At 48.7% G+C, this 17,706-nt stretch overlaps 1 protein-coding gene across 4 annotated transcripts in view; it reads right to left on the bottom strand.

Moving 5' to 3' along the window:
• The window catches only part of LOC104021497 (uncharacterized), a 60,033-nt gene extending 47,609 nt beyond the window's left edge, over nt 1-12,424 (bottom strand). Inside the window, exons 1-2 of one of the 4 annotated variants that reach the window (XM_087775419.1) lie at nt 12,184-12,422; nt 11,778-12,097 (exon numbers count right to left, since the gene is read on the bottom strand). In XM_087775419.1, coding sequence (XP_087631545.1) covers nt 11,778-11,882 — 105 coding nt within the window. In that variant the 5' untranslated portion in view covers nt 11,883-12,097; nt 12,184-12,422. Of the gene's footprint in view, nt 1-11,777 lie in introns of all 4 variants that reach the window. The other 3 variants (XM_087775420.1, XM_009475061.2, XM_087775421.1) reach the window with 3 other exon arrangements.
• Nucleotides 12,425-17,706: the final 5,282 nt, after the last annotated feature.

Below are 17,706 nucleotides of genomic sequence, written 5' to 3'. Positions count from 1 at the left end.
TCCAAACCCAGAGAGCACAGCTGGACTCTCTGCACACTCTTATCCGCCCCACATCAGTTCTCTTGCAGCAGTCAGAGTTTGTATGAAACCTCCTTTTCTAAATCTCCTCCTGCTCTTCCCACGGCTAAGCTGAGATGATTTTGCAGGGGAAGACTAAAGATAAAAACACCAGGGGCTTTCACAAAATAAAAAAAACAAACAAAAAAAAAAACCAGCAAGTCCTGATGCTTCACCATTGCTCCAGAGAAGTACAGTATACAGCACCAATGAGCCTGCAGTGGAAGAACACATGGACTCCATAGTCACCAGAAACAGCAGACATTTCATGTTCTCTGATCACAGGGAACTGAATGCAACTGGTGCCTACAATTGAGCTCCACTGTTTTACATCAGCTAGGGATCAGGTCTTACACACAGGTATCAGGTGAGCCACAGCAATAGCCTTTTCCATTGACTTCTATCCACCATGGCTCTGTTCTCAAAAGTGCTGGGCAAATATTATTAGAAGAGCAAAACCAAGATCATCCTTTTAAATTCCACTCAAGACAAACCTCCAAAAGGCAGTACTTGCAAAGAGACTAGAACAGACTCAATTCTACCCAGCAGAGACCAATGGTATAGGCACCCACATATATGCACACACTCCTCCCACCAGCCATCAAACTTGTGTGCCGGAGGACACAAAAAAAATGCTACCAACAAAAAAAATGAGACTTTAAAAAGCCTCCTAGGCAGAAAACACCCAGACTCCGGTCCTTAGCACCTAAAATACTCCAAATCTCAGAGAACTCCATTCAGTTTAATTATCCTCAAAGCCACTATGAGAACCAGAATCTCTTTTCAAACATAATCGCAGTCATGTTTGGCGCCATGATTTAACAGGTCATGATGTCAGAAATTACAGATGGAACAAAGTCACTACAGCCCTCACTCAGCAGATGGATGAGGTCTGGTAACAAAGGTGTTACCACTGAAGTAGAGCCTTTAATCCTCCAGTTTCCTCCTTGCCTTCCCAGACCACTATGTTTTAGGAAATAAGACTGCTTCTGCAGCATAGGAGCCAGGGGAATGCTGCAGCTTGATGCTGTGATATGTATCACCCTTTCTGGTAGCAAGAATTTTTACAAAACTCTCAAACTATCCCTATGTTGCTAGCTTAAGAGGCTGGTTAAGGTTTGCAGCTCTTACTATAGTGACAAAACCCATACACTCCTCCAACTCCACTTCTACCTGCAAGTCAAGTTTCCAGATATGCCACACTCCAGTAAGTGTCCAGCAACTCTCCTACTCTTCTCCCACCACTCAGTTTCTGCTCAGTACAAATACCCAGTGCAGCCTGGCCTCAGCCGGCAGTCACCTGCATGTGATGGAGCCACACAATAAGTTCCTCACCAGCGCTGCTACTCTACTCATGGCTTTGCTGATGTGATAAAGAGGGTTATGGCTAATTCATATCCAAGTTTCAAGGATTCTCCTGGAAGACTAGCATTCACCTGTTAACTTTCTCATCCAGTGTGGGGAGATAGCGTTTTGCATACATAGTTCAGAAGGGAATTAGCAAAGACAACAGTGGTAAAGTGTCAGGAAACACCCATCAGAAAGAAGCAGCAACCTACAAAACGGTTGGGCTGCAAAGAGATCCCTTTGCAAAGGAGGTCAACTCCGCTGGCAGCTCACACCATGGAGCCCCAGCACTCCCCTGGCTCGCACCCTGCAGGAGCAGCATTATTCAGCAGTGTTGAGACCGCAAAGCACAGCAGCCCAGAAAGATGAGAAGGAGCCTGAAGGATTAAAGACCTTCATTACGGGGCCTCACCCACCCTGCATTAAGGTACAGTGACTTAGCTCCATCTGTAATTTACGGCCCATTTGCTGCTGAACCTCAGCTCCAAACACAGTCAGATTAAAAGCAGCACTATTTATCACAGGCTGGCAACCCTCTCAGACATAAGGGGAAGACAGTACAAGGGACACCTAGAACTGGAGGGACACCTATGGCATAGCTAATCTTATCTGTAATGCTGAGAGAGGGGAGGATGGGAGATGGCTGCTCATACCAGAGCCAACCATTCCTGCTTAGTCCGTAGGGATTGAAATAGTCTCCTCCCGACTCACACCCCATCCTCACTGGCCTAGCTCAGTTATTACATTGCTGTGATGAGAAGAGGTCCCTTTGCCCAGGCCAGCTCCTCTGACAGTTTACAGCAACTCCCCAGCATTGCATGGGTCCCCTATACCAGGGAAGTACAGCTGACGGCAGCTGGCATAAACAACACATCTGGTAACAGTTTTTCCATTCCCTCCTCAAATGACCCAGAGAGGGCAACTGCCATTGCCCTGAGATACTTCATTAGCTGAGGAGAAGCTGCCTGTGTTGGGAGACCTCACTCGACACTCACCTCTGCTCAGCCATAAAGAACTACATCAGCCAGATTTGCAAACACAAGGAACAATGCCTTACAGTCAGGCTGGAAAATGCATTTGGAGCACGAGACATTTCAGGCTTCTCCTCCTCTAAAAATCCCACATTAACCCTTCTGAGTGCAAGCAGACACAAGCTGTTTCATCTCTATGGATTTACACCAAACTTCTTGTGTTTTATCATGGAGCAAGCCAGTAATACATGATAATCCTTCAAGATCAGATCTTTGATCCATCTGGTCAGGCATCTTTAAAGTAAAAGTTAGGACCATGTAAAAAGTTACAATGGCTCTCACTGCACCAGATCCTTTCCTGGTAGGCACTGTGTGATTCCAAGTAGTTCCTAGTTGGGAGAATCTGACCAAAGGGGTGGTCTCTTCACCCTGCACATGGAGGGATGGGCTAGAGATGAGTGGCACAAAGACAGAATTTGAATGTTTACTCTCTCCTCCAATATATGAGCCAGAAAGCACGAAATTAAATGAGTAAAAGGCAAGTTCTAAACAAACAACGGGTGATCCTTCAGCAACATGTAGTTAAAGGTGTGAAACTTTTTGCCACAGGATGTTCTGGATGCAAAGACCCTACACAGATTTGGTGGGGGGACAGGTTTAGGTAGAAGTCATCCACTGGGCTACTAATGCACAGACAGCAGTTCTGTCTCAAGAAGTCCCCAAGACCAAAGTATGTGCTGTTCTTACAGTCTTACCTAGGTGCCCACCTCTGGCACCTGCAGGAGATAGTATACCGAGGGAAACAGATCGTAGGTCTAACACGGGATGGGTGCTCTTAAGCCCCATTCATGGAAGCAGGCTGCACAGCACATGCATTTACTTGCAATGTCACAACACAAGGGGATGCACAGAACAAAACCCAGCAGTGTTCTTACAGATCCAACTCACCTCACTCACCACAGATAGCTACTGACAGTGTCCAAGCATCACATACTAAGTCAACACCCCCACATATAATTTCAGGTAAAAGACAGGGGAAAAGTTGCATTGCACTGCAGCCCTCTGCAAAATACCACTGAGGGGTTTCCCAAGAATGGCTCATGCTGTCCAAGCCAGAATAAAGGGTTTTCTGTGAACAAAAATATATACATGGAAGCTGCCGATTTTTTAAGCCTCTAAATTATGTCACTTCATATGCTCCACACCAAATACCACTGTTCTCTCCTGTTAATTAGCCTTTGGCCAAAGAACTTTTATTTCTTCGGAATAACCAACTGCTAGGAATAAAGAAAAAAAATAAAAAAAGAAACCCCCACACAAAAAACAGTCTGGCTGCAGACAACTGTCTGGAACAACCACTTGGCTTTGTGTGTAATAACTGGGTGACAGGATATGGAACGATTATTTTATATTTTCCCAGCTTACATCCAGACACACTCTCAGCAAACTGGAGGGTCTAGCTGCCTGTCTGGCACCTCTCCTCAAGGTGGGAAACTCCTTATTCAACCAAAGGAAATTTTCTTCTCATCTTACGCCCGTGTAGACCTCGGCAGATTGTGGCCTCTGATGCCAAGAAGTAAGGACATCAGTTAAATAAAAAATAGCCTGCATCATGGCAACAATGTGACCCCATTAGGAAGGAGTAAGACGAGACAGATTTCTGAACAAAATGAGTGTGAGGGATAGGATCTTTATGCCATCGGCAACTCGAATTCTGTGATCTCCTTGAAATCCGTGGCTCAAAACGAGGTTTGTAGCCCAGTTAAGTCAATTAATCAGCTACCCAAGGCCAATCAATAGGTTGTTCCCTAGAAATGTCAGAAACTAAGGTCCATCTACTCTCATTGTGCCCATTAATGAATATTGAGGTATTTGGGAGTACTTTATCCAGACATCTCCTGTCCTTCCATAAATCTAAATTCAGATAAGGACCATCTACCTTGCAGTCAGGCAACAAACCTCAGGTCAACCCATCCCTGAAATGGGAGACATGACGAACCAAAACCTCCTCAGGCCACCTAGGCTCAGGCACTGGTTTCCTCTTTTCCTCTGAAGGTGTTTCCAGCCCCGAAATCTTACGACTTCTCGTATGGGCTGATGCTGACGAAGGTTTGGGAAGTGATCCCAGGCAAAGCTGTAAAGGGCTTTTCTCCAGTGTGTTTGCTGGCTACAATGACCAACCAACCCAGTAATGCCAGTCGCACATGACGGCAGCTCATTTGAGGAAGGCAATCCATAGCCTCAGTCTACCAAGTCTGAGGGACACCTCCCCAGGTTTCACCACATCTCCTCACTGACAACACTCATTTAGAAGGTGCATGCCAGTGGGGCACAGGCATCAATCTCCATTCCCAGCACCACAGCTCAAGCCTTGGCAAGCTGAAGGGGCTCTGCAATAGGACTTTATTTCTACAGTGAGCCTGGATGGTGGGCTGGCTGGCTAAGAGTACTGGGGGAGGAGAGGGCTGGAAACAAAGACTGGTCCACACCAGCTGCTTGCAAAGCTAATAGTCACTCACAGAACCTTCTTTGGGCTTTTAGCCCCTGCCACCCGCAAATGACATTCTGCCATGCTAACCCAGAACAACTAGGAAGACCCCGGATTTGGATTATTGCACATGCAGCTATGTGGCAGCTTTGATGCAAATCTTCCAAGCAAGATACTTTCTTGCATCCAGGTCCACCAGGAAGTTCCCATAAATGTCCACAGTATTTCACCCTCCACGAAGCTATCAAGACGGGACTAGAGAGGCAACCACGTGAGCTCTTCACATGATGTACCCACACAAGGGTACTCTGTTGTAGCATTCCCATGCTGCTAAGGCTGTCTCAAAGACAGAACTGCAGAAGTTCACCTGGCCAAGCACATGGTGTGCTGCAGGAATTACACAGTGAGTAGTCTTTCTTCCTCCTCTGTAAGATCTGCCCCCTCTGCCTCAGCCACCTCCCAAGATGCCCCAGCCTCAAAATGCCTGTCCTACAACAACTGAACAATTCAGTTTGATGTATACACTGAGGTACACATGGAGGCCAGGTCAATGTCCAAACAGATCAGCCCACAGCAGGGAAGAGGTTATAATGGTTCTGAAAAGCAAGAACACAGCAAGACAGGGGAGAAATGCCCAGAGTCACCCTGAGCTGTCCACCCCCAAGCAGTGACCAAGCTGGTCCAGAAGAAACCACGCTTCTTCGAACTGTGCTTCACCTGTGTGCTGTGTCCCCACAGCTTGGGCAGGCCTGTGCCCAGACTGGCACAGAGACAGCTCTGCATAGGTCACATTGGGCCATCCATCCTCTACATCGACTTTTAGGCCTGGGTCACAGCAGAGTTCATACTGCACAGGGAATGCTTTCTGTGCAGCTAAAGGTCACAACTAATTGGCTTTTCTCTAAATCCTTGCCTGGGTGTTCATGCTGAGCAGTTGTGGGTGGTGCTGGTGCCCATTCAAAAACAGCTTAGCTGGCTGACTCTGCTGGTCAACGGTGGCAAGAGGACAAACAGGTTCTGCCCACGGCCACGTACAACAGTTACTGCTGCAGAAAACTGCCCTGAGTGCACACATACCTGTGATGCTGGTTGCTAGGAAGAGTTGGGTCACCTGGCAACCTGAATCCCACTGAACAGGAGAACAGGGGCTACAGATAAGTGCATGGGGGTAGGAGGGGTTGGGGCTGCCTACACTGCAGGTAGGAGTGTACTTCTCACTGAAAAGGCAATACAGCCTTTGGTTCCCATACTGAGGCATCCCAAGAACACTTCTGTGACCCCAGGCGTGCTCCAGGAACAGTCAGAGAAGCTGGCCAGACTGGCACGCCACGGCAGAGCATGCCCTGCCCACCCACCATTCCACAGAGATGTCCTAAGTGGATGCAAACCTTGCTTTTTACTTTAAAAAAAGGTGACCCCACTGTTTTGCAAGAGCCATAATTAAAATAAATGATGACCTGGGTCTGCTTTCTATTTTCACTTCAAATATAAGCTATTTTTCTGCTCAGGAAAACTTTTAGCATCCCAAACAGTGCAACATAAATTCAGGAGCTGTAAGACAGTGCATGACAGCAAGAAATGAAGTAGAACTACACTGTCCAGCAAAGCAAAATGGATTAATCTTTTTTCACTGAAATGCAAAAGTTAAATACATAGTATTACATTTTCAGAATTCAATTTTTCATTCAAATAAAATCAAGAATTGGGAAATACACGGAAAAGTAACTGGATTTCTTCATGACACTGGGGGGTGGATTTCTTTTTTTTAATCTAGCCCATATTTTCATATCAGTCATAAACAAGGCCAGCTGCGAGGATGTCTCACTGAACTATTCCAATGTCAATAAGCTTCCCATCATGCTGTATTTACAGTATCTGCAATTTGTCTGAAGTCCTACTCTCTGGAATTAAGTCATTACAGGAGATTGGTGCTGGATGTCTGCACAGGAAAGATGACAACCCTTGAAGACTCAGACCTTAGAAGCCAAGTAGAAAGAATTACAAACCTATTATTTTACAATGCCTCAGGCAGAAGTCTCAAAAACTTAAGGTTTCTGAGTGTCTGGGATTGCCTGTTCTATTCTTTGCCTTGGCTAAGTATCTATCACAGCATTTCTAACCCACTAACATAATTTTAGTCCAAATTTTCACAAACCTAACTTTAGGTGTATTCATAGATACCCCAATAGCCAAAATTGTACTTACACACTTACATTCATGCAAGTGCTTGTCCCCCTCCTGAGTGAGATTAAGACAAACCAGAAGCATCTAATCTTACCAATAGGAAGGACAGCAAAGCTTCGATGTAAAACAGAGTCCTCCAGCCCTAGAGGAATGAACCTGTCTCGTGGGATGTGCTGAAAAACCCATGAAGGAGAGAAAACCTTCATAAACGACAGGAGACAGACGAAGCTAAATTTTCACTGTGCCGAGCTGTCTTCAGCCAGCCTGAAGACGAGTGGCTGGCTGAGCACGCGACAAGCAGTCAACCCAAAGAAAGAAGGAAATTAATCTGTCCTCATTTATAGAAAGCATGAGCCCTTACACGGATCTTTGAAAGCGCCCCCACTGTGCATCAATAATAATGATGCTACTTCACTCTCTTTTGGTCTGAGGAGAAAAAGTTTAAATAACACAGTCCTGGCTCTGCAGAATAACCAGCTACTGCCAGCACAGTGACTCAAAAGTCACTGCCTGCAACCCTGAGGTTTGCTTCACACAGCCAACCGAACCCCCTTCATACAGGAAGGATTGGGATGATTCCCAGTCACTTGTCAGGGCTGGCCAGCCAGACCTGAGTCTCGTAGCAGACTCCGGATGCAGATGCCAGCAGAAAATAACTGACATGACTTGCTGGTCCCCAGCGCTGCGTATGCACATGTACAAGCTGCAAGGGTACGTGAAGAATGCTGACACAGTGGCTTTGTTAGTGCCTAGTCCACAGTCCCCTTGTAAGCAAACGCAAGGCTAAAATTACGTAGCAGAGAAATGCAGTTCTCTATTACCAGAACAGGCTCACACATGACTTCATTTCGTTGATCGACACTAAGGAAATGACAAACATGTCTTAAGTACCTCTGTCCAGGACAAAAAGGAATATGCCAAATACATAAGTAACATAACAACTTTCGTGGATTAGAACATCAATTGCATCGCCTCCAAAGTTGGTTTTGTCAACAGCAAAGTTGGAACGGAATTGCCACCCTTAAAGTGCTCAGTTTTCTTCAGCTGCATGTTCCAGCCAGTTATTTTTTTAAGCACAACACAATCCAACTGTTTCATTCTGATAACACCTAGGTCCACTAACTAAGGGCTTAGTTTGACTGCCAATGCACAGACTTGTTCCAACCAGATGCTCCCTGCCCCAAGGAGCTTGCTTGCAAGCAAAGCTTGGAAAAAAAAGACACCTACACTTCAGCCACTACACAAATATGCAAGGGCACAAGAGTTAAAGAGGGATTTGGAAGAAATGCATTTGTGTAAGAAACTGAGTTGGTTGGAGAGTACTTCTAAGGGCTCGATATCAGTACGCCATCACATAAACCCACATGCAACCCCAGGATGCGCATTTTAAAAGCTCCTTGAACAATTTGACTTATAATCCAGGAAGGGCTTCTGAGGGCTATCAGTCCAAAACTATGAGAAAAAATAATAAAAAACTGCACTAGCCTGCAATACTGGACAACCAACAAAAAATTCAGGCCTTGAATTACAAGCTCCTCTCACTTTCCTTATTTGAAGCATTTCACTACAGTAAGGGACAACCCCTTTCTCACTCTTCTCTCCTGTCCCAGAAAGTCTGCTCTGGAACAGACCCAATTGACAGCTGTTATCAAAGATGAGCCCTAACCTGTAAAGTCAGATCTGCTTTTGGCTCTCAATTTCTAACAGCCAGCCAAAAACCAGAGGTTTCTGAATCTGGCCTAATCTCTAGCAAATAACACCAGACCACTGAAGCAAGAGATGGAACAACAGGCTGAGGCATAAGGCTCCAATTCACAATCCTTTCTTGGATTTAGCTGCAGCAGCTGAAGGACTCTAAGCCAATAGGCTGGACTATGAACCGCAACAACTCGGGAGTGGACACGCTGCCACTGAGCCGTCCCCGCCACAGGGGCAGGAGTGTCCAGGGGGGAGGAAGGAAGGTTAGCAGGACCAGTCTTCCAAGGCTAAGGGTTCAAATTTAAACCCTAACTACCACACTTCACAGCCCAGCCGCCCTTACCAGAAACTGCTGGCAGTGCATGCTAACCCAACTGCAGGTGAAATGTCCGTCAGTCAGTCCCTCCCTTCCCATTATGGTGACTTCTGGTGAAAGGGCAATAAAGGGACAGTAACTTCCTAAGCAACACCAGCATGAACCAGCAGACCTCCTGAGTCAAAGCCCTCTGAGCAGCCTTAGTTGTCAACTGCCTAAAGACCAACTTTAGTAGGGAAAAAAAGTCCATTACATCAACACCTAAAGCTTGCATATTTCCTCGTTTCACTTGCAGGAGGCAATGGCAGCCTCTCAGCTTCTCCAAGTAAGGGAAGACTAGGAAGACCCATCACAACCACACTAAACCAATTCAGGGCACATGGTACCAAAATGAGATCTTTACAGTGGGCAGAAATTTCATCCTGAAAAGATTCCCAAAGCTTGGATGCCAATCCAAGGTTGGTCAAATCTCCCAAGCTTACAAGAATGAGTTGACAATTTACCCAAGGACAGTCTCCTGGGACTTTGCCTAATGGCAGTACTGTTGCAAGCTAGAAACACAACAGCAGCTCGCTTTCCCTTGAATTTGGGAACTTCCCACAAAGGTCATAAAGTGCAAAAGCAGCTGGGTAATGAAGGAGAAGAGCAGCTAAGCACACTGTTTTTAAAGCTCAGAAAGCTCTTTCTTTGGGTGGTGGATGCAGATCAGTTCTTATTCTATTCAAATTAGTTGCTCATTCTCCGCTTACACTACTACAGATCTGCTTTAATGCTCGCACCTAACTCTTCACTAAGTTTCAATGACAGCAGACTGGACCTTTTAAATAACGCAAGTACCGCACATGCCAGAATACGTACAGACCTGCACAGGCACAGACCAACGTGAGGAAGTTGAGAAGGCAGAAGTCCGATCTGTGCCTGGCAGCCCCACATCATCCGAGGGCAGTGGAGGGAGATGGTACAGGACACTTGGCCGCGCCACATGGTCCACACACAGTGCAGCCACGGGAAGCTCCCGCACCACTCACCACTTGTGACGCCTATCCTATGTCCACACCTGCAAGGAGATCTGGCCCAACACCTAAGACAGAGCACTGCACGCTCTGTTAAGTGATTAGTATGCTGGTGCGAGCCTCAACCAAGAGCAGCCAGCTGCACGTGGTCCCCAAAGGCCTACAAAACATATATAAACCCAGAGTTTGAAAGTCTGGCTTTCTGCCCATACACATGTATACCAGTCATTGTACCGCTCCCCACGGCAGGCTGCAACGCTACCTCTGATGGTCTATGCATTAGCCTTGCAAGAAACAGTGCAAGCTTAAGTCTCTCTTCTCTGTTGAGCCTGCAAAAATGCAGACCACCTGTTTGCAGCACAAAACCTTGGCACTAGTATGAACAAAATGGCTGCAGATACCCACTCCTGGGGGTTTTCCTGCATGCCTCCAAGCATCCTGAAGGCTGTATATATCCCTGAGAGCTTCTTCCACAGATTCTCAGTTTCACAACCTGAGGCTGCAAGAGACAAACAATAAAGCTAAAGGAGGCGATCACAGCCACAAGGCCCAGAAACACATTGTTCAAAAGAAATCCCCCACTGCCTCTGCAGAGATATTCTGCACTGAATCTGTCCACCACAACTTAAAGCATTGCACTTATTTTACTTCCAAAAATAAAATCTAATCCTGCCACCCCCAAGAACCACAGAATATGCAATCTCTGCAGGAAGAAGTACATGGACACAGCAAACTTTGAGGAAACATCAGCACTGTTTCTAACAAAGTTGCCATCAGTGTGTCCAGTGACCGCGCAGCAGTGCAGCCACACGGCAATCCGCCTCTGTGTAACACATACAAAAGACTCCACTAGAGTCTGGTATACGGATCCCCAGCCCCCAACTCGGGCAACGAGGGCTGCTACTTTTCCCAGATCCCTTCTTTGATTTGGGGCCAGGTGCTACACTTCCCGCAGTACTGATGCCAATCCAGAGTAACTGCTGATTTCAGGGGGTATCGCCTGGTTCACAACACTTTCACCAAATCAGGATCTCGTAATTTTTTGTAAGTTCAATCACAACTCCATTTTTATCCCATTGCATATGGCTCAAAAATTCCTCCTTGCATTTGGCAGGAAAGGCTTAGATATTCCTTATCCTGAATCTGTGATCCCATTTTTCTTTTGAACTCTAAGAAAGGATGTAAGCAGTTTGGAAAGCCATGGGTCAATGCAGTGAGCCCGACTGCAAACTTCAGCTCAGATTCCAGCCTTCAGGACCAGAAGGGAGAGAAATGCAAATAACTAGCTGAAAGGCATTTTAGGCAAATCATGTTTGTACAGCACCTAGCACAGGGGGGTTCTAGCCTGGTGAGGGCTGGGAGACTACAGATTGCACACATACAAAGGTAAGTAGACAGGCAAATGCCTACGTAGCTAAATGTGAGCCCCGTTAAAAGTAAATACTTCTAAAGAATAGACAGATACAATCTACCTTTATCCACCTTTCTGTATTAGCTATTGAATTGCGCAAGGTAACTCTGAGAGCAAAGGAACAGGAGTTTAGTAACAGGAATACAGTCTAGGCCCGTTCCTACCGAGCACACGGGCTGAGAGGAAACTGGCCCAGCATAATAAACACTGCAAGTTACTAGCTTCTCAAGGCCCCGTTATTAGTTATCTGAAGGGTGCGAAAAACAACCGAGACAAAACCGGCTGTTCTTACCTTTAGCTGGAAAGGTTGAATTTCATTCAAAGTCTGGTTCCTGAGCTTTTTGGTGAGGATCTTCAGCATGGTACAAATCCGAGGAGCCAAGAAAGGGTTAAGCATACACACACGCACGCATCTACATCTGCCGAGCCGCTGCTGTTACGCTTGGAGGAGCTCCGCAGAGCTTGCATCCAGCACCCCCAGGTACAGGGCGGGACGGGGGGGGGGGCAAGGCTCCGGACAGCCCGCTTCCAGCCGTGCCCCTCTCCTCCGCTACCACGCTCTGTCCTACAGCCCTCCGCGAGGGGAGGGAGAAGGGAATCCCTTTCCAAAGGCTAACGAAAAAAAAAAAAAAATAAATACCAAACTTCCTTTGCTTTCCACCCCCTCCCCGGTTACGCTTCAGAAAGGAGGGAGGTACCAGCTGGCAGCGTGCTGCAAGGGACAAGAGACATTCGGCGCGGAGTGTTTACTGAGGGACAGCAGAGCTCCCTAGCCGAGGCCCCAGGCCCCGCTCACGGCAGCGCTCCCGCCGTCAGCCCCGACGCCGGCGGCCGCCGGCGGCCCCGCATCGGGCACCGCATCGGGCACCGCATCGCGCCCCACTGCCCCCGGCCGCCCGCGCCCTGCCCGCGACGGGAAACTTGTAACAAACGGCGCGGCAGCCGCGGCGCCCATTGGCCGGGCGGGGCGGGGCGGGGCGGGGCCTCCGCTTAAAGGGGCCCCGCCGGAGCGATGCCGGTGCCTGCCTCCCCGGCCCGGAGGGTGCCCGAGGGGCTGGAGAGGGCCCGCCGGCGGCCCTTCCTTCCCGGGCGGCGTTCCCTTCCCGGGCGGCGTTCCCCGCGGCCCCGACCTGGGCGGGCTCTGCTCAGCGCGTAGCAGACTGAGGACTGCCTGTGCCTGCCCGCACCAGGAGGGTGACGGGGTGCCGTGACCTCTCTGTCCTGCCCCCGGTTGGGAGCGCGGATCCCTAGGGAGGACGCGTGTATCCCATCTCCAGCCCCTTGAGCCGCCCGGGGAGCTGCAAAGGGCCCGCAGCAGCAGGGAAACTCGCCACCGCCTTTTCTCACGGTAAAAGCAAGCGTGAGGCCAGGATGGCACCGGCTGCCGCTGCACCAGCTGCCCCGGAGCACCGGCGAGGTGCTCCGCTTCCACCCCCGTCCTCCAGCGCCTCCCCGGCAAAGCAGTCAGGAAAGTGACCGTGGCCTGGCTGACGGGCTCCCAGCCACGCCGAACCCACAGGAAGCCACCCACACGCTTGCCAGCAGCGACAACAAAGGGCCTTCACCCGCTGCCAGCTCCGTGCCAGCAATGAACTCCCCGCGTCTAGGTGGAAGGTCCCTTTTGCCCGTGGCCAGTCCCCTGGGGCCAGCAGCGCCTCTTCTCCCAACCTTCTTCCCGGGACAAGTTGGGAAGCGTTGAGGAGGTCTCTGCTTGTGTACAAATTCCAGAGGAGCACAGGCTGGTTAGCATATCGGCTCCCCGTTCCCAGCCAGCGTGCTTGTAACGAGATAAGGAAAGAGCACTCATAAAATGCTGACTGCGGAAAAGAAAGAGAACATCTTCGCTGCAGGGGAAAGGCCCTCCATTCAGCTCCAGTTAGCAAAGTGCTTTTCTTGAAGGAGTACAACAGGCACAGAGCCTGAGCCAGAAAACAACGTTTCTGCTTTTCAGATAGTGCCTTCTGAGAAGATGCCTGCAGTAGGAAACTATCTCATCCATTAAACCATGCTTGCTCTGTGAGTTCTGCATTCGCACTGTGGACTTACTTTCACCTGGTTTTCCCCCAGTTCACACCAAACTGAAATCACCATCCAATCTTATGACTCTAAATCACCATATGTTGTTCTAGATACTTCTGGTTTCCTTATTGCATGAATACAGGAAAACAGGTAACGGTGCACATTATCAGATCGCTAGTCTAGCATCCTGCCTCCAACGGGGGAAAGTAAAATGCCAGACGAAAGCAGAAATCCTCCATATAGATATGCAATAATATATCTAATGTTAGGGAAGAATTACTCCTGATCCCTAACGGATAACCAAGGGACATCCCAAAGCCTGACAGTCTCTTACCCTCTTACCCCAGTCTCTGACAACTGAGAGTCTCTTACCCGGGTGAATGTCGCTTAAGAAGATTCATTTTTTTTCATATAAAGCCAAATTCCCCAGGCCTTTATTCATTCCTTATTCCAGCACCGGAGCCGCTGGCTTTCCTCGTAATGGTCTGTAAGATACGACCCATAAACCACAGTCAGCTTAAACTACTGGGTATGATTGCTTTCCCATCTTGGAGCTCTCCGGGTTCAAGCGCTGGGACAGGGACAAGCCAGGGCCCAGTTGTTTATCTCAGAACAGATGAAGCTGAAAAAGTTCCCTGAACCAGAGAAGAGCAGAACCTGCCACCCCGCCTGCAACACGTCACAGCCTCTACCTGGACTCACACCGCCCCACTAAGGTGCAAAACGGCAGCGGTGACCACAGCCCGGTGGTGGGTTCTGGTGGCTAGGCTGCCTAACCTGCTCTGGGGCCGGTGCTGCTAACGACAGGCAGCAAAAGCAAGAGCCGACAAGGCTTTGTCATGGCACTTGTGATGTGAGAGGACCTAATGCTATAATTCCTTGTATTAACTCTGTTTCTGCAACCTTTGCCTGCACGTGTTTCAGCAGATACCTGCAGAGCAGCTATTTCTTTCTTGCTTTGTATCTCATATACCCAGAATAGCCAGGAACACCAACTTCAGGTACACCCAGGTCTTTTGGGGGTCAAGTTATACACACCTGCTCCCAGTGTTTTCTCAGACTGCGTAGCCATGAGCATCTCTGTGTTCCAGCAGGCTCAGGAAAAACTCACACTCTCAAGTTCCTCCCCAGCTAACCTTGCACCTTGCACTGGTAAAGTACCACGGCCTCTCTCTTGCTCGTCAATGCCAGGAGCAACTGATTGACAGCTCACAAGCTCTCCATTGACCCACAGCATCCAGCATCTCCTGGGAATGAGGCACAGTGACACACTCCTGCAACCAGCAACAAGCAATTTAGCAGACCCCCAGAGGAAAAGAAGCCCTTGCAGAAAGCAGAGCTGCAACCTACTGCAACCAGCTCTTGTCTTATGTGATCCCTGCCCAGAGGATGAGGCTTGACATGTGAGGTGGGTTCCCAGTAGATGACAAGTCACACTGCTGCATCATATACTGGAAAGAAAGCTTCCTGAGAGGTCTGGAGGTGTTGGTCCTCCACACACATACAGGTTGCTGAACGCTACCAAGGACCTTCTATCCAAGGATAGCAAAATGTTTTCAAGGGGTAAGTAACAGTATTATTCCCAAAGGAGAAAACTAAGACAGAGGAAGGTTACATGACTTTCAGAAGGTTACTGAGGAAAGCTGTGGAAGATCCAAGAATAGAAATGGTATCTCCTGGCCCCTAGCCGTATGTTCCCAGACTGTAATCCAGCCTGTTACTAGAACACACTGCTGGACCTATGCAAAATTCAGTGGTTTCACTTCCCAAACATCTCATGTGATTGCTTTGCTTTGGTTTTGGTTCCTGTGGGTTTCTCACCCCTGGAGTTTTGATCTGCCTACTGAGTTCAAACCAAATCCAAATCTCAAACCTAGTCAAAGAGGCCAAGTTTCCTCTGGTCACATGATAAAAACATGAAGAATGCATTACATAACATTTATGGTAAGCCCACACACCTGCTCCAGCATTGCTTGAAGATCTCTTTAAATTCCTCATGGCCAGACCAGGAGCAGAAGGGAGGCAAGTGGCAAGCTCCCCCTGCAAGAACACATGGCATCGTGGAGACAGGGAGAGGGCAGGGGGCTGTGAGCTGAGCCAGGATCCCGGTTCACTTCCATGATACCCACATGTTCCTACCTGCTCCTGCCATGGGGAAGACACTCCTGGAGAACTGCCTTAGCTCTTGGTGTGCCACATCTTATTTTCCATTGGAGACATTCCTCTGGGGGAATCCTGGCCAAACAGTACAATAGGGGAGATGGGCAGGAGGGGTGAAGACAATGCAGCGAGGATTAGTTTAATGCACAGATTCCCTCTGAGCTGTTTCCTGTTGTACCCGGAGGACAATCTAATCTCTTCTGCAGCTTATCCTGCCCAGGGTGTACCACTGACACTGTGAGATGCAAGAACAGGAATGTGTGTGGGTGCAGAAGGTCTTGTTACACAGGCCTGGCCAAGCCTTCTCATAAGGAAAGAGATGCTATTTTCACCCTTTGAAGTCACCGGGGGATTTGCTCGGCCCGCCTCGCACGCTGAACTGCTCTTCTGCTTCCCTTTCCTGCACACTGCCCTGTGCTATAGCAGGATCACGCTGCATCTGTGCCGACGTCTGCCTGAACATCTCGATGTTGAAAGCAAAAAAACCTGCCAGGGAAGAGGCTCAAGTGCCATCTATTGGGGACCTCCCCTCATTACACCAAGGGAGACAGATAAGCTGGAAAAACCCCATCCATCCTCTCTCACTTACGACCCTAAATGGGTGATGTCTGAGACAGACACCGGAACTACAGCCAGTGCCGGGCACGGAAAGAGCATCTGTCTGCCAAGGGCAAAGCTAAAAGCAAGGCAGAAGCAGGATGAAAGCTGAGCCTAGAGCTTGTTTGGAGGGAGATGTGGGCCCAAAGCCAGGCACACCTTGAATGGTGCCAGAGAGCAGGACCATCCACCACCTGTCTCAGCCACAGTCCAATGTATATAGATAAAAACAGGGGAGAAGAGCAGCCTTCAAAAATAATGAGAATTGTTCCTAGAACTGTATGACTGACAAAACAGGCAAAGGGCACCAAGCTCTCTCCCTGAGCCAGCCACCAGTCACTTATGGCAGGTATCACAGGGCATTTCTCCTCCCAGTGTGTGAATTCCTGAGCCTGTAGGCTCCTCCAGAAGGGATCATCTCTGACTTTGCCTCTGTGCGATGTCTGCCCTAACACAGGCCAACCTAAGCCAAGTCCCATACAAACCATAACCACCCCGTGACCCCGCTGCAGGGGTGAAGTTGCAGTGCACACAAGTGCTCTCTGAGCTCTGGCTGTGTGGTCTTTACAGCAGGAGTGTGGGGCAAGCAGCTGGGAAACATCCCACATGCGGTCACAAAGGAGCCCTTCACTGAGGCTGTTGGCCCCCAAAGGTGGAAACTGGCCACTGTTACCTTAACAGCTACAAACCGTCCCAGAACTGAGCCAGCTGCTGTCATGCAAACACTTCGGACATTCAGGGAGTATCAGGAAGGTGTGGTCAGAGAGGGCTGAGACTGACAGCTATCTGTTCTCTTTTAGATAAACCTCTTTTAGGCACATCTGAGCGATGAACTACCTAGGATACATATTTTTGCAGATGCAGTTTTTGATTGTCACAAAAAGAGGAAAAGAAGCAGAAAAGAAATTGAAGAGAAAGGTGTTCAGAAATTACCGATCCTTGCTATTTGATAGCGAAACAATGGCCATGCCAGCATAGGCCACCTGACAGCAGTACGGAAAAGAGATGATCCTCTTAAAAGCACTGCTGGGCAGCCCCATCTCTGTTATAACTCCCTGGCTGCCCATTCTCTCCCTGCAAATTGCTAGGGCCAATTGGAAAGTCAGAGCGTGGCTAACACACTGAGAACCAGGGAGAGCAGGATTGCCATGGCTGTTTACACCATGCTTCTCTAGCTGGTACTGCAGACGTTCATTCCGCTGCAAACAGGCCTGGAGGGGCCCCACGACACCCACTTGGTAATGGGCTGTTGGGACGGCACACACAGAGCCAGCAGTTTAGCTTGGCCAGCCGGAATCTCCAGCAGGGCAGCCTGGCTCCTCAGAAACACAAGCAAAGTGATGATTTCTGCTTTAGAGAGCTTCTTCCCTCTAACCCCTGGAGAAGAGGAATCATCTCATCTGGCTAAAGGACCTCTGACCTTCTTTCCTTCAAATACAGTCACT

The sequence above is a fragment of the Nipponia nippon genome, unplaced genomic scaffold (genome assembly GCF_047370975.1).
Source record: "Nipponia nippon isolate SJK-2023a ecotype South Korea unplaced genomic scaffold, ASM4737097v1 scaffold_4, whole genome shotgun sequence".
Lineage (NCBI taxonomy): Eukaryota > Metazoa > Chordata > Aves > Pelecaniformes > Threskiornithidae > Nipponia > Nipponia nippon.
Note: the sequence above shows the minus strand (reverse complement) of the source record. Positions and strands in the feature narration are given on the sequence as shown.